This window comes from Impatiens glandulifera, chromosome 5 (genome assembly GCF_907164915.1).
Source record: "Impatiens glandulifera chromosome 5, dImpGla2.1, whole genome shotgun sequence".
NCBI lineage: Eukaryota > Viridiplantae > Streptophyta > Magnoliopsida > Ericales > Balsaminaceae > Impatiens > Impatiens glandulifera.
Genome location: NC_061866.1, coordinates 32596902 through 32615412, shown reverse-complemented (window position 1 = coordinate 32615412; position 18511 = coordinate 32596902). Strand labels below are relative to the sequence as shown.

The 18511-nt window shown below is 29.8% G+C and overlaps 1 protein-coding gene across 1 annotated transcript; it reads right to left on the bottom strand.

Annotated features, from left to right (window-relative positions):
* Positions 1-7165: 7165 nt before the first annotated feature.
* On the bottom strand, positions 7166-11271 carry LOC124939236 (histone-lysine N-methyltransferase SUVR4-like). The gene is made up of 7 exons (XM_047479728.1): positions 11089-11271; positions 10885-10894; positions 9984-10821; positions 9834-9900; positions 9472-9522; positions 7878-7977; positions 7166-7206 (listed from the first exon to the last, which is right to left on the bottom strand). The coding sequence occupies exons 1-7, from the start codon at positions 11269-11271 to the stop codon at positions 7166-7168; spliced, it is 1290 nt and encodes a 429-aa protein (XP_047335684.1).
* Positions 11272-18511: the final 7240 nt, after the last annotated feature.

Sequence of the window (18511 nt, the reverse complement as noted above, 5' to 3'; positions counted from 1 at the left end):
AATCTCATTATGTAGCTGTTAAAAGAATTTTAAAATATCTTAAGGGCACTCAAAATGTGGGACTGCAGTATCCGAAGGACTCCTATTTCAATTTGATCAGCTACTCTAACTTAGCTCTTATGGATCCAACAATAACTTAAAGATTTCGGTATCCAAGCTAAGGAGTCCCCAATATTCCGCGACAACACCAACGCCATTTCCATAACATACAATCCGGTGTTACACTCAAGAACTAAGTATATAGACATCAGGCATCACTTTATCCGAGACTATGTGACGTAGAAGCATATCTAGCTGGAATATGTCTCAACCGATCAACAAATGGCTGATATCTTTACCAAGCCACTCCAAGAGACTAAGTTTTATTACTTTAGAAATATTTTGGGTCTTGCAAATATTAACTAAATTTTTTAAATACGGTATGCACTTAGGGAGAACCTCCCTCTTTATCAAAAGATTCATGTTGCATATGATTTCATACAAACCGGGCATGCATTGAGGGAGAAGCCTATTCTTCTCAAAATGTACTTATTGCATAATTTTATAAAATATATGTGTGCATAAATTTAGAAGAAAATAAAATGATCAGATAGATAAAACCGTAGGGTTTTCTCCTTTTGAAACTAGCCAGATCACTCTGCCGAAATAATTGTAGATAAAATCGAACGGCTTAAGCAAACTAGAAATCAAGCCGATCGGTTATTTATAAGATTGAACAACTACCGCTCGGTTAAATCTCCATTTTTTTAAGCGGAAGCGGTTTTTCTTCAAACTTAAATAACTGATTCCTTAAATTCAGGATATACAGATAGTTTCTCTAGTTAATATACATGAATAGTTCGGGAGTTTCATCTTCAAATCAAAATGGGACAGCTGTCCAATTTTTAATTATTTGTCTGTATATATTCTCTCTTAGAAATCAAACAGTCATACCTCAAAAAACATGAATACTTGTGTCTCTCAATATTCAAAAGAATGACTAACATATTTGTGTGATCAGGAAGCCTAGCATCTTTCATGTTGTCACTCCGAATGTGCACTTCTTTGGGTTGAGCCTAAGTTGGAACTTCCTGATGCGTTGTAAGAATTTGTAAAAATTTTGGATGCGCCCTTCTCGATCTTTTGATTTGACAACCATATCGTCGAAATAGACTTCTACCTCTTTGTGGATCATATCGTGAAAAATCATCGTGGTAGCTCGTTGATACGTTGCTCCTATGTTCTTCAGCCCGAAAGGCATGACTCGATAACAAAATGTTCCGACTTTTGTGATGAACGTTGTCTTCTCCTTGTCTTCTGGAGCCATCAGTACTTGGTTGTAGCCTGAGAATTCGTCCATGAATGATAGGAGTTGATGGCCTGCTGCATGACCCACTAGCACATCGATGTGTGGTAATGGAAATTTTTCTTTAGGGCTTGTTTTGTTGAGATCCCGATAGTCTACACACACTTGGATCTTTCCATCTTTCTTCGCGACTGGGACTACATTGGTCATCCATTCTAGGTAATCTACCACTTCGAGTAATCCTGCGTCGAGCTGTTTCTAAACTTCCTTTTTTATCTTGTCCACGATGTCTGCCTTCATTCTTCGGAGCTTCTGCTTTACCGGTTTTGTGTCTTCATAAATTAGTATACGATGTTGGATGATTTCTGGATCAATGCCTGGCATATCTTTATAAGACCATGCAAAAACGCATTTGTTTGTTTTTAAAAGTTTAGTTAGATTTTCTCGTTCTAAATCATTTAAACTTTTTCTGATTAAAACAATATGAGTATCTTCTTTTATTTTAAGATTTATTTCAATTGTTTCTTCTGCAGTTATCCTCTTGTTTATCTAGATATTGCCTCATCTCATAGGTCATTTCTGATTTAAACATTTCATTGGAAGACATATAATCAAAAGTTTCTTCTTCGTTAAAATTATTGTTCAAAGTGCCCACAGACTTAGAGTTATTAAAATAATGTTTTGCATGTGAATGCAATTTAGAAATGATAGATTTTAAGTTCGAATTGTTTTTAGCGAATGCATGTTTCGTCAAGTACGGATCTTCCTCCTCGTTGTCTGTGATGTCATCAGTTAGTTTTAACCTTAGGTACTGGATGATCTTAGCGTCGATCAGATCTTGAATCTTCTGTTTGAGAGGGAAACAACAATTAGTGGAATGACCTCTAGTCTGGTGATATCTGCACCACTCATTTGCGAACTTGCTCATTACTTCTCTCTCGGGTTCTGGTGTTAACGTTTGAATCAACTTCTTCTACAACAAGTTCCTTAAGGCCTTCGACATTGACATCCCCAAGTCTTCAAATTTTCTACGAGGTGGAGCAGTAGTGGCACTCCTTTCTTGTGATGATTGTTGACTTTGTTTAGGTGAAATGAGTTCTTTTGATGAGCATTTTTTCCTTGAGTTTGACGTGCTTGCCTGACTCTTGTTTTGAATAGACCTTTCTGCAGCTTTCCAACCGTCCATAAAAACCCTACATTCTCTTTCCATTTCTTGTCGTAAGCTTTTTAGATTAAGGGGTTCGATTGTCGCATACGTTTTGATTTCCGCGGTGAGGTCTTCACGCTATTGCCTCAATTGTATTAGCGTATCACGAAGATGGTCTAGCTTTATATGAACTGACTCATTGAACCTTCTTGGTGGGTTAATCATTGTAAACAATGGTGAATATGAGTATGATGTGTTCAAGTGAACAAAGTCAGTTCGAACCCTCTATCAAATAAAATAAGCGATGCGTTGCTCGTATGCACATAATCCCTAACACGCAATAAATGCTCAATTTATCCATTCACAATATATAACATGTAGAAAAGGATCAGTAAAATAAGAATGAGTTATTTTATTAAAGTTCTAAGTGTAATGGATAAAATCACAAACTCAAGTCATAAAATAAAATAAGAAAAGAAAGCAAGCACCCCTCATCCTTTCGTTACAATGTCGCTCATGTATCTTCATAAAGAGATTTACATTTCAAGCATAAAGAAATCTAGTCTTCGAATCTTCAAGTCTTTTCATCTTTCTTGATCGTCTTTGCGCCTCATGCGTCTCTCTTGATCATCTTTGTGTCTCACGCGTCTTTCTTGATTACATATTACGCTAAGAAGCTGAGTAGTAAAGACACAAAGAAAGAAAACTAGTTAAATTAGATTCTTCTTTTAGCTTTTCTAGATTTCCTCAATTATACTCCTTTAAAGTTATTAAGTTTAGCCTCAAAATTTCGAAATTGTTCACATGTTTAATGAAATTTTAAAACTTTGAATGGATAAATTGAGCGCCTAGAAATATCAATATGCATACATGTATTTATCATATATAGTAGTCAAGTAAAGGGCTTCTTAACGTGGCTTTGTTGCTCGATAGGACGAGACGAGGCAACGGCTTAGTAGAATTGGCTTTTTAGATTTTTGTTCTAAAGTTGGAAATGGCTTAAGAGAGAGTTGTTCCACCGACAAAGATACTATCCCAAAAGGGATCTCTCGATGTAAGGGGAGCTCTCAATTGGACATCCCCCTCACCTCTATTTCAAAATCCCTCATCTATATATATATAATGATGCTTAATTTTTAAAGTGTCCGGATTGCCGGGTCGAGAGCTGTGGTTAATTTGGATACTTGGGTCGGATTGTGGGTTTACCCGTTTTTAAATTTAAAACGGTTAAAAATAAAATTAAAAATGCTAGAGGTATGTTTCGAACATGCAACCTAACAAAACAAGTACAACTCTTTAACCAACTAGGCTACAAAGACTTTATATTTTAAATTCAACACCAAATTTGATAAACGCGGGACGTTTTAACATTAATATAAGTTCAACTTTTTAACTAACTAATCTATATATATATAATGATACTTAATTTTTAAAGTGTCCGGATTGCCGGGTCGAGAGCTGTGGTTAATTTGGATACTTGGGTCGGATTGTGGGTTTACCCGTTTTTAAATTTAAAACGGTTAAAAAAAAAATTAAAAATGCTAGAGGTATGTTTCGAACTTGCAACCTAACAAAACAAGTACAACTCTTTAACCAACTAGGCTACAAAGACTTTATATTTTAAATTCAACACCAAATTTGATAAACGCGGGACGTTTTAACATTAATATAAGTTCAACTTTTTAACTAACTAATCTATATATATAATGATGCTTAATTTTTAAAGTGTCCGGATTGCCGGGTCGAGAGCTATGGTTAATTTGGATACTTGGGTCGGATTGTGGGTTTACCCGTTTTTAAATTTAAAACGGTTAAAAATAAAATTAAAAATGCTAGAGGTATGTTTCGAACTTGCAACCTAACAAAACAAGTACAACTCTTTAACCAACTAGGCTACAAAGACTTTATATTTTAAATTCAACACCAAATTTGATAAACGCGGGACGTTTTAACATTAATATAAGTTCAACTTTTTAACTAACTAATCTATATATATATAATGATGCTTAATTTTTAAAGTGTCCGGATTGCCGGGTCGAGAGCTGTGGTTAATTTGGATACTTGGGTCGGATTGTGGGTTTACCCGTTTTTAAATTTAAAACGGTTAAAAATAAAATTAAAAATGCTAAAGGTATGTTTCGAACATGCAACCTAACAAAACAAGTACAACTCTTTAACCAACTAAGCTACAAAGACTTTATATTTTAAGTTCAACACCAAATTTGATAAACGCGGGACGTTTTAACATTAATATAAGTTCAACTTTTTAACTAACTAATCTATATATATATAATGATGCTTAATTTTTAAAGTGTCCGGATTGCCGGGTCGAGAGCTGTGGTTAATTTGGATACTTGGGTCGGATTGTGGGTTTACCCGTTTTTAAATTTAAAACGGTTAAAAATAAAATTAAAAATGCTAGAGGTATGTTTCGAACTTGCAACCTAACAAAACAAGTACAACTCTTTAACCAACTAGGGTACAAAGACTTTATATATTAAATTCAAACACCAAATTTGATAAATGCGGGACGTTTTAATATTAATATAAGTTCAACTTTTTAACTAACTAATATATAATAATGTTGAGTAAATGGATACTTGGGTCGGATTATGTGTTGACCCACCCATAAATTTAAAACGGTTAAAAATAAAATTAAAAATGTTATCCGTAATTTTTTTCACGGTTTTTTATATTATTACTCGTGCAAATGCACGGGCTAAATGCTAGTTTTCAATAGTAGGGGATACTTGAAAAGAAGAGAGGGTTAATCCAGGTTTTTTTCCTATTGTTTTTCTCAACTCCCAAATCACACAAAAGCCTTCAAGGCAAGGGTTGTGGGTGTCATTCACGACTACCCTTAGCATATAAAATATAGATGTGTGGGCTTCATCCAACGATGTATACCCACACACCTCCACATTGGAGCTCCAAGTCTCATGCAAATAATCAAGCAATGTAAACATGAAGTATGAATTAAAGCGTAAGAAAGTTTAAATACTTGGCCAAAATTACTTTGAAGTCATACGTCGAATGTCTCCAGTAGAGTCGCCAGAAAACTCTCTAGTAGAGTCGCCAGAAAATTGTGATCGATTTTTTAAAAAATATTTTTTTTGATCGACTAGTTTGAAAATTCTGGGACGCTCTTTAAAAAATTTATTTTGAAAACATGAGGGAATTAATTTTAATGTTTGAAAATTTTAAATTTTAAAAACGAGGCTTTATAGACAACTCCATATATTACCTTCCCGTCGAATCTGGGAGAGATTGGGAGTTTTTTTAATGGGAAGTATGTCATAGGCATTCTTAAATTTTTTCAATTTTAATTAATTCTCACGACTAGAGAGTCGCCACCTAATTTTAAAAATTAGGAAATTAAGAGATGTGAGTTCTTTTATTTCTCAAACACCTACAAAAATAAAGCAATAAAATTAATAATAAATATTTTTAATTTAATCTAATTAACAATTTATTATTATAACTTATTGCAGTTTCAAAGATGGAAAAATAATGTGGCTAGAGATGAAGGTGAAACACAAAAAGGAACGTTGTGAAGAGCGATAAACGATGCAAAATTAACCTCTTTCAAATATCAGAAAAAATTCATATTGTCAAAGACCATGAGTGATCTAAGCCTAAGTTCTTCATCGAATATGAAGAAAAAAAATCATATGATGTCATTTTCATCCAACTCCATGGACTCATCTATTATTTATGAGATTCCAAATGAGAAGAATTATTGACTATTAAATAAACAGATAAGAAACTAGCGTATTATGAATTTGATGATCAAACACTATTCAATTGAAGGAAAATTGGAATTGTGAAATTCAAAATATCACTAAAGTTATCAGTGAAATGTAATACAAACTTACGAATAACATACTAGAATTTTAAAAGAATTATCCAAGTTCTTGCCGTTTACAAAGTCATTTGGATCAATGTTGACTTAAAGTTTCCACGTAATGTTGTCACGTCAACGCCTCACTGGAATTTGACCGGAGGTAAGCAATTTTGTTTTTGGTAAAATGTTTATTTCCTAAAAATACAAAGTACTCAAGTGTCTTTATCCCTTATTTATTTTATATTTTTTTGATTTATTTAGTCTGGAAATACTTATCTAATAGTAAGATTGATATCACATTGTCACCATAAAGTATATAAATATTTGAACATATAATTACTCAAAATTAATATATTTTTATTTTAAAAAATATAAATTGGGAATCAAATATAAGTGTTTACAAAATAAAATAAAAAATGTTCTATATAGCCTATTACTATATAAATAAATAACAAAAAAAACACCCACATTGAACATAGTCACAAACAAAATCTATTTAATCATCAAAGTTACAAACAAACAGACCAGACACAATCTATAATACAATTTTAATTTTCTCAGACAGAAATGATGTGAATTCTAAGAGATTGATTCAAAACAAAACTAATCCAATGACCAATATTCTTTTTTTGGAATTAAAGAACTAGCATATGACACCGACAACCATAGTACCTCGCTTGAAACTCAAAACGCTTTTAGATGGAATTGAACCTGTGACATTTCGGCCAATAATTAATTTTAATATCCTTCTTTCGGTTTAAGATCCTATAGAGAAGTCCATTCAACATAATCTGGTTCATGACCGAAAAAAAAGTAACACAAATTATTGTCAAAAGAGCAATTCAGTAAACTACAAGATAAGAAAATAAAGTACATTGATACCTTTGCTTCATCTCTTAGATTTAGATCCTGATCTTGATCTAGAAGATTCTATTCCAAAAAAACAAAATTATTGTCAGTATCATGTTGAGAACTCGATACATGTTTATTAAATGTAAAAGTTTATATTAACATAATCCTAATAAAAAATGTATTGAATATATATAAAGAATAGACCAACAACATACATGAAAGTTATACAGTCATTCCAACATATTTTCATACAACAATTTTTAACAAAATAATATAACATTGTTACTAGAGCTAAGAAAACCAGAAGATCGAATTTAAAAGTTTTGTCATATTAACCAGAATATATGGGCAAAGAATGATGTATTAATACTCACCCATGACTCATTCTTTTGTAATCTCATTTACCAATACAATTTGAGAATGGCCTTTATGAAAAAGCAAAAAATTATCTGAGTCGTCCAGTCTATCAGCTCTAGCAAGAAATTAGTACTTCATTTTGTATATCTTTACTTTTTAGTGCTGCCACTTTGTTCATTCTTAACATTTGTAATTGTGTAATCCCTAACTTTAGGTTTTGAGGATGAATTCTGTATTTTGAGGGAGAGTTTTTGTTAGGGTTTGATTTATTTACACATAAATATTTTTGTCAACAAAAATATAATTATTTCATACAATATTTTGAAAAAAATAAATTCAATATATTTGCCAAATTTGTTATTTAAATTAAAAAGAAATGAAAAAGAACTTACTTCTGTTGTTATGTTTACTATTCCTACAGAATTTGCTGCCACAACTACAACTAAAGGCTTTGATTGGATGTTCATGATCATCAAAGTCAATCCCATAATCCTGCAACCAAACAATTTTGTTATTACAATATTTACAAAAATGTAAAAATAAAAACAATAGAGGTCATTTTATTATTAATAATATAAATATTATGAAATAATGAGTTACTAATATTAATATTTATGAATCTAATAAATCATTATAAATGACCTAGGTTAAATATAGACTTTTAATCATGTTTAGAACTTTGAAAGATCAGAGCGTTTGTGTTGAGGTAAAAAAATTAAATTCATTTGAACTAGTTCGTTAGTCTTAAAAAATCAAGCTCGAACTTGTTTAAAAACTTGTAAAATTAAACGAGTCAAATTAAAATTTTTAGATATTCAGTTTGTCAACTCACAAACATGTTCGTTTAGAAACTCATTTATTGCATCACGAACATATTCGTTTAGAGTTCCTATCTTGAAACCTTATAAATAGGTCTACATTAAAACATGTAAACATGTCCACTCTTTTAGCCTAGCAATAATAAGAGGTGGATAATAACTCTAAATTCCTGTGTTCGATCACGTCAGACAGCAAGTTCTGCGTATGGTTAATTGATTAAATGTGTTTGCGGAGTACATATTTTATCTGTTGTCCCATTTTTGTAAAACATGTTAACATAGTTTTAAGAAGAAGAAGAAAATTGACATATACATTGATTGGTCTATGTTTGAATGAGAGGTAGGCGATTCTGCACCCTAGGCCTTAGCAGCGCACCCCTAACCTGCTTCCCTCGACTGTCTTCGTAGAAGAAGAGGGGATTTTGAAGAAAGGAAATAAAATTCAAGAGAGGTGGTCAATAAAGCACACTTTGGCAGTATTGCAGCTGTAGGTGAAGACCCTTTTGTCTTCTACCTAGGTTAAGCGCAGCCGATGACATCTAATTCCATACAGACAGGAGGTTGAGGGTTTCCTAACGCGAGGTTAATAATTGTTATTTGTGCTTTCTTACTTAAAGAAAACTCTAAGCCTCCCTCCAAATTCTGCTCATCGCAACCATTCCCTCCCATTCCCAAGATACTTTGTATTTTGTCTCTAAACGAACTCTGATAACCGAGTGAAAGACTCGTGAACTCAACTAAATACATACTATCCGAATTAAAACTACATTATAAAAGTTCGAGCTCAAATAAATGGCTGAGCTCAAGCCTAAAACTATTAGACTTGATCACTTGTTTACTAGCCTAATCATGTTGGGAAGACTTGTATATATGTTCTTCATTTAGCTCACCAAGAGAAATCAATTATTATAACATTTGAATATTTGTATAACTAATAAAGTCGTCTACCTATTTCTCTTTAACGATGAGAAACGATTAATGACAACAATGTTTCCAATCACTATTACCCTTTTTATTCTACTATATTTTGAGACAATCATGCTACAACCAAGGTAGACTTTTGTGTAAAACAATATTGCATACAAAATCTTTAAAAAGTTGAAAGGTCTACTTATATTTTAGAATTAAATCGAATAAATAACTATAGGACAAGTAAGAGACTTCTTACCCAATTAAATTCTTCCATTGCTTTCATTTCTCTTGATGTAAAAAATGCAAGCTGTACAAAAGGGAGAGAAACAAATTGAGATATATATAAAATGATAATTATAAAAAAAAATTGAAAAAGAAGAAATAATGTGATATAATTGGTATTTTTAAAAAAACTTCGCGAAGTTATTAAGAGTTTGGAAGAGAAAATGATATTGTTATTGTATCTCATTTAGATGAGATAAATTTTATAACCGTAAATTAGTTATACATATATTTATAAATTTATTAACAATTTTTTTATTCAAACTTAAACTCAAATTCAAATTGAGATGGTATTTGTAAAAAGAAATTCATAATTAAATTGTTACAAACATATACATGATAATAATGATGATCGGGAGTCTCCACTTCTACAGGTATTGCAACCAAATTGCAATCAAAACACCTAACACAATAAATAACATATTAACATTAAAATTTGATAAAAATATAAATTAAACTTGACATTAGTTAAGTTCCTTAAGTTACCTATGATTAATAAACCTTGCAACGTTACCATAGTAAGTAGCATCCAAGCATAGAGCTTCTTCGTCTTTTAAGACACCTTCCACTCCCCAATCAGCATCAAGTAGAACAGGGTATGTATGTACTTCATCGTCTCGCTTGACCGACCCTCGCTCATATAACTCTTGGTTTGTTAATATCTCACCAATATATTCACAAACAAAAGCACCCTTTGGAAGGTATTGCAAGGTTCGAAGACCCCATCCTTTACCAATTTCAGATGTCATAAAAACTTGTAAGTTTATATTTATGCCACGTTGCACGACTCGATTCCCACATTGTTTATTACATCCGCATTTCCACCAACATTCCTTGATGAATTTTCTTACTAAGTGACCTTTACATTGACAATCTTTAAAGTTGTCATCAATCTTCAATCGTTCAAGCGGACAATCCCCCTTACAATAGAATTGGTTGTGCTTTTCTGGATAGCGGTTCATAGAGATACACTCGTCTATAAATTCCTCCTTTACAAAACCATCTAGAGTATATGCAAAATCACCTCGAGTCTCATGGGCACATGCACAAGGTGGATAGGATGATAGACAATTACCATGGCAATTTGCACAACTATTATTATCATCGCCAATTCGGGCCATTGAAAAATTGACATAAGCCTTATGAAATACCACATTTTTCGAAATATAACGAAAAGATGGTGGACATTCATCGTTAACTTCATTTACTAGTGTAATTACAACCTTCTCTTGTCCATTTGCAATGTCATTTTCTATCTCTACATTTTGCAATATATTTGATAGATCAAATATAAGAAATATGAAATCAAACATGAAATTGTTCACTTATATGACAATTACCTTCGTGCGTTAACAAAGGTTGTTTTCCTTTGTTTATAATTGTCAACGATGTAGTTGCTGCACCACCAATATTATCATGGTTTTTAAGCTGAAAGTTATTAATAGAGAACGATGCGTCATTATTTTCTTGTTTCATTAAACACGACTTTTAAAACTAAGGATTTTCAACAAAGACTCGTTCGGTTAAAATATAATAACAATAAGACAAAGGAGAATTAAACAATTAAAGTATTAAGAGAAATGAAATGAACCTGTATTTCATCTTGGTCAAATATAGCATCTGCGAGTGTTCTATAATTGTCTTCTTCAATAAGTTGCCAATTTTTATCGTAAAGTTTCAAAAGTTTTTTCAATACTGGCATCGTTTTCTCTTCATTAATACCCAAATTTCTCATTGCACGAAATGCTTTTGCAACTCTTGGATTTGTTGTCATTTTTTCCTTCTAAGACTTCCTACATAATAAAAAAGAAGATTGTGTTTTAAAATTTCACAACTCATTTTTTTTATTATATAATAAAATATGAAATTAAAATTTAATTAAAAAGAAATTTTAAAAAGAGGAGTGACATGAGAAGAAAATATAGGAGAGATGACGGGAAGGGAATGACGTGTCACCACAATACTGGCTAAAAAAAGGAGAAAGGTTGAAAGAGAGAAAAAAGAGAAAATTAGTTATTTTTTCAACGAATCAAATTGCGCCACGTCATTCTTTCTCAAATTCCCTCTCCCAAATTCGGTTAGTTAGATGCTACCAACACATTTAGTGCAAGTATCCACTAAGAAAATGTCACATGTACAAAGAGAAAATAATCAACAAATGAGAGAAATGATGCTTCACTTTTGTGTATAGGTGTCACTTCATGAGTGAAATACATGCACTACCTGTAGTGGTAGGATCGAATTAACCCTCAAATTCGTGTCAATACGTGATGTGTCAATACGTGATTGAACTTGAAAAATGAAATGTCTCTCTCCTATTATATTGAAGTCAAATTATATGTTGACACATCATTTCCGACACAATTCATGACACCAAATTCTCGTTCTCTATCATTATTCTATTATTTATATATATATATATATATATATATATATATAATCCAAAAAAATAAAAATTAATAAAAACTCTTTGTGTCTATGTTATTTTTTATTTTTTTGGAACTAAAAAAATATAGTATAACACCCGCCATAATCCCCGCTTAAATTCAAATGACATTCCACAAGTTAGAAAATGTTGTAATTATATTGGTGAATAAAGTTAACAATGAATGTCTAATTAACAATGATAATAATGGTTGTGCAACTTTATCATTGTAATTGTATATCTAAAAATCACTAAATGATAAAAGTAAAGTAAAAGTAATAAAAAAATATTATTTTATATTTTATTTTATTTTATTTTAAACTAAATGTAATAAAATAACTTAATTAATAATTATAGAAATAAATATAATCTAATTTTTATGAATTTCATTTTCCTATTTTTTTTTGTTCTTCAAATAAAAATATTATATAAAAACTAAATATAAAAGTTCAATATTTATCTTTTATTATAAAGAATAAAAAGATTTTAAATCTAAATTAAATTAAATAAATAAGCATTTATAGAAATAAATCAAATCTAATATTTTCATTAATTACATATAGAAACTTTATTATATTTATATTATAAGATTAAAATATTATAAGATTTTATACTAATTATATAATATATTTTAAAAATAATAGTAATATTTTGTGAATCAATTTGTGACCTTTTAATGTATTTCTAAAACACTACTTTCTAGTAGAATTAGGGTTAGTCCTAAAATAATGTAGATACCCATTCATAATATACAATTAAATTTAATATAAACTTTAAAACATTTGTAGAAACTTTAGCATACTTGTATATGGTGTGATCTTGAATAAACAGTTATAACATGTTAAACGAATAAACTCAATGAATAGAAGGAATTAAACATACCTAACCAGTTATTCTCTTGTTTTAAATAAATTGAATTTTAATGAACATGATTTGAATAATACTGAATGATTATATTTAAATGTATAAAAGAAAGAAGATCAAGACATACCTTTATGATTCTTGATGACTTTAGATTCAAAGTTCTGCTACCAAATCATAAACTACCGTTAGAGAGAGAAAGTTGAAATAAAGAGAGCAACACAATTTCTTTTCTTGCCTTTGGTTTTCAACTGAAATGCTGCTCAGATGCCCTATTTATTACACTCTTTAGGCCCAATTATTATTTGGGCTTGAAATAAAGCCTGAACTTTTTTTATTATTAATTTAAATAAATGTAAATTAATTCGAATTCAAATACAGTTTTAAATTTATATATTAAAAAATAAATTTAAAATTGAATTCATTTTTTATTATTTATTTTATTATATATTATATTATATTATTTATTATATAAAAATATTATTTATTTATTACAATTTATAATAATTTATTTATTTAATTATATATTATATAATTTATTATATATAATATATAATAATTTCTCTCTCATCTAATTTATATTATTTAAACCTAATTCATAATTTATTATGATTCATAAATATTTTATTTATATTCTCTAAATCTAATCCTACTTTATATATATATTCTTTAAACCTAATCAAATATTTTCCCTCACCTACTTCATCTTTATTCTCTTAACCTAATCCTTTGCGTAATCTAGTATCCTTATGCATCAAGATAATCAATTAGGTCGTTATAATCGGGCTCTATTATGAATTTCTGACCACATTCTTCATAGGGCCCTATTATCTCTTTTTCTTCGAGCTCAGGTTATGAAAAGGAAGAACAAGGAACCCAAAAGAAGGTATCATCAAAATGGATTTTCTGATGTATAAAAATGGAATTCCAATGACTTTGACTACTATAACCTTCACGGCCATAATATTCTGTTTTTCGGCAACCTCCCTCCCTCGTGCGCCGCAAGAGCCCCAACAGCGGATTTGTGATTGACATACTGCATGTCCGCCGCCTGTAACTCCTCATGAACCTAACGAAACAACTTAACCAAGCTACAATTGAACGCCTAGCGCAGGTTATTATTCCAAGCACCAACAAGCCGATGTACGTACAAGCGAAAGACCAGACCAATGAACCGAAAGACCGCCTTTCCTGCGTGTGCGTGCCGTTGACTCCTCTACTTAATGGGCTATTTCATTTCGAACTGGAGACTTCGATTGAGATATCCCCCGCGGGTATGGTACCTTTTCCATTGACTTCTCGACTGCTTCATCGGAGGAAGGTGAAGAAAGCCGGTTTTGTTGGTGAATCACCCTTTCCCCTTGGCTTCTCCGCTTGGACCTGGCTAAGCCTACCTATTGAAATCTCGCTTGCTTGGAACAGAACTATTAAAGCTAATGGCCGCCGCCTTGGAATCAGTTCTCCTACCGGCAGGCTCGGAACTAAGGGAACTAGGCGTGGTTGTAAATCCTTGACTCATGGGTTGGAATGGAAATTCAATCAATGGGTTGCGCCGCTGTAGAATGAAGTTAAGTAAGTACTATGACGCACTATACAGGAGAACACCTAAAGGAACTATTCCTGCTTCAGTCAAATTCAATGCATTCTTTCATTGCCTGTGTATCAAGCTTCAAATCCACCACTTTGAACTTTAATGTGATACTATGGGGTGCATAACATGCAGATTTCTGTCCGCCTTAAAAAGAATCTAAGAGTTGAGAAGCAGCTTAGCGTTCAACCCTTACCTCTGACTCGACCTCTTCACCTTCCACCGTCTCTGCGGTTAATTACAGGTGTCTGGCATTTGCTGTTGATAATATTTATTTTTTCGTGTAAACAATACCATCAACGTCTTAAGTTGAATTTGCTCTTTCTCATGCTTATATCGATAGTTTTCCTTCAATGACCGATGAGACGAGATAGAATCCCCAGACTCGCTGCGCTATCGCTCCGTTCACGACCCAGTATATTATAATTATATACAAGTTTTGGCTTTCCCATGACCGCTAGACGGAAGTAGCCCGCCTTCCTAGTAATAAACCCCATCTTTCATCTTTATTCTCATATAAAAGAGAGCTTTCAAATATTCACTTTCTGACTACCTAAAAAATAAGACTATTGATTTAATCTCACCATCTTTGGAGCTTTTTCTTTGTCAAGACTTTAAGTCTTGCAGATCTATCCCCTATGTTCAACACTTATTTTGAATTCAAGATTTATTTTTTTCGTTCAACATCTATCTCTAATTTTCAACATCTTAATTCAAATTTTGTTTTGAATTAGAATATTTCAAATTCAAGATTATTTTGAATTCTGTTCAGTTTTTTTTTTTAATTTATTTGAATTCGGTTCGGTTTTCAAAATAGTTAACCGATAAACTTAAATAACCCGAAAACTGAACCGATGAACACCTTACTGTTAATAACAATATAGTTTTATTGTGTTAGAGGGCCTAGATTTTCTTATTTCACTTGTGAACTCAAATAAGATGGTTATATTATTATCTAATTAATCAGCTTCTAGAACAATAGATTTTCAATTACAATTGTAGAAATTGATGAGTAAAAGATATGGAGAAGTTACGAATTGTTTTGTTTGAAAATTTATTAAGATGGTTATATTCTCAACTAATAGATCTACTATAATAACTAGTAAACATTGACAGTAAAAATAAATACATCTTCTTTGGGAATACATAGATAGACAGACTTACATTCTTTGGATGAAAAACTTGTACTAACTTCGACTTCGATTCCGTCTTTTTATTCGAATTCACAAAATTATATCCGAACTACTCTTCATCATCATATACACTAAATTCCCAAACCAATAAAATAATAATAATAACAATAACTTGATTAATCAATTCAAAACATACCTGTTATAGAAATTAGTTGAGAGATTCATGAAAGTTTGCTTTCGAGCTTGATGAAGAATATGATACAGCTTGAAAGAAGATTAAACTTTTTCTCAAACTAATTATTCTACATTACATATTAATGTGAGAAGGAAGATAAACAGACGATATTAATGACTGGATCAACTTTCACAATTATTTAATGCCAAAAGAGAAAACGGACAAAGAAGATAAACAGTCACAAACAAAGATTTATTATTCAAACAGTTATACCCATTTCTTTATGTAGTATTATATATAATGATAAAATCAAAATAATATATAAACTCATAAAAGTTTAAGATTATAATTTTCAAATTTTAAAAGATTAACTAATTTAAGGTTTTACTCATTAACTAGAGATGAGAAAATTAGTGATATACCAAAAAAAAAAATGTAAGACATAGTATTAATATCAAAATTATTGGTAAAATAAATATAAGAGATTTTTAAAATTTTGATATATAAATCTGTATATACCAAAATAATATTTATAATGAAATAAATAATTACTAATAAAATTATAAATATTTATGTTTTAATTTTAATTTCATAAATTAGCTTAATTATTTTCAAATTTCAAGCAAATGAAACAGTCATCAATGAATCAATTCTAATACATTTATATAGTCATCAATTAATCAACTAATTTTAATAAATTTATTTTTCGTCTCAACTTTTAAATATTTATTTGTGTCACTAAACTTAATAGATTTATTAATTTTTTTTCAAATATATTTGATGTTAATTCAATTATAGAAACATAATATTTAAAAATAAATTAAAATATAAATATACTATAATCTATATATATATATATATATATATATATATATATATATATATATATATATATATATATATATATATATATATATATATATATATATATATATATATATATATATATATATATATATATATATATATATATATATATATATATATATATATATAATGATTAATGATGCTTAATTTTGAAAGTATCCGGATTGCCGGGTCGAGACATGTGGTTAATTTTGATATATATGTGAGAGTAAATAGATATTTGGGTCGAATTGTGGGTTCACCCGCACATAAACTTAAAACGGTTAAAAATAAAATTAAAAATGTTATAGGTATGGTTCGAACTCTCTCTATATATAATGATGCTTAATTTTGAAAGTGTCTGGATTGCTGGGTCGAGAGCTTTGGTTAATTTGGATATATATGTGAGATTAAATGAATTTTGGGTCGGATTGTGGGTTCACCCGCCCATAAACTTAAAACGGTTAAAAATAAAATTAAAAATGCTATAGGTATGGTTCGAACTCGCAACTTAACAAAATAAGTACAACTCTTTAACAACTAGGCTAATAACATTTTATATTTTAAATTCAACACCAAATTTGATGAACACGGAACGTTGTAACAATATAAGTTCAAATTTTTAACTAACTAATATATATATATATATATATATATATAATGATGCTTAATTTTGAAAGTGTCCGGATTATCGGGTCGAGAATTGTGGTTAATTTGGATATATATGTGAGAGTAAATGGATACTTGGGTCGGATTGTGTGTTCACCCGCCTATAAACTTAAAATGGTTAAAAATAAAATTAAAAATGTTATAGGTATGGTTCGAACTCTCTCTATATATAATGATACTTAATTTTGAAAGTGTCTGGATTGCTGGGTCGAGAGTTGTGGTTAATTTATATATATATATATATGTGGGAGTAAATGGATACTTAGGTCGGATTGTGGGTTCACCCGCCCATAAACTTAAAACGGTTAAAAATAAAATTAAAATGCTATAGGTATGGCTAGAACTCGCAACCTAAAAAACAAGTACAACTCTTTAACCAACTAGGCTAATAACATTTTATATTTTAAATTCAACATCAAATTTAATGAACGCGGAACGTTGTAACAATATATTTTTATCTGTGTGCATCGCACGGGGATATTCCTAGTATTAGTTAATATATGTAATCTCTATGCATTATATTTTGTTTGACTATAAAGTATTTGAATTTTTTAGGTATTAAATATATAATATTGATATCGTACCGAAAGTAATGTATGGATTTTTTTATACCAAAATTTTCGGTAATGTATAAGTTTGGGATAAAAAATTAAGATATATACCGATATCGTACCGAAATTATGATATACCGTACGGTAATATATATGAATTTTTCTTATACAAAAACTTTCTTATACTTCTACTTCGAAGTTAGAAAATATATATATATATATATATTTTTTTTTTCAATAATTTCATTATTAGAAGAACCTGTATGATAGTTAGTGGATGCTCTCTTTTATTTTTTTAGGTTATAATAATATTAATATTATAAACACATTATATCAGTTTATAAAAAAATTAATTTAATATAATATAATATAATATAATATAATATAATATAATATTATCACAAACATATTATTTTTTATTCTAATGATATTATTATCATTTATAATATTATAATAATATCTTACATACATAATATATATTCACTTAAGTGGTCGTCGACTACCTCTATCAATAATTATCTTGATAGTTCTAATAATATTCTATTATTTATTATTATATTTTAATAATTTTATTTCTTAAAATCAAGATTGACTAAAAAGATGTTTGTTATATACCATTATATTAAGTTTATAATACAATATAATATTATATTCTATTATATTATATTCTATTATATTATATAATATAATATAATATAATTTCATAATATAATATAATATAATATAATATAATATAATTATATTATATTATATTATATTATATTAT

What these genes read in the sequence shown, in the direction of transcription:
- LOC124939236 (XM_047479728.1), bottom strand. Translation starts at nt 11,271, where the DNA reads ATGACAACAAATCCAAGAGTTGCAAAAGCATTTCGTGCAATGAGAAAT. An exon ending in GCAAGGTTTATTAATCATAG is followed by an intron (nt 9,901 to 9,983) that starts GTAACTTAAGGA and finishes TTATTGTGTTAG; the next exon opens with GTGTTTTGATTGCAATTTGG. An exon ending in TAGTAAACATAACAACAGAA is followed by an intron (nt 7,207 to 7,877) that starts GTAAGTTCTTTT and finishes TTTTTGGAATAG; the next exon opens with AATCTTCTAGATCAAGATCA.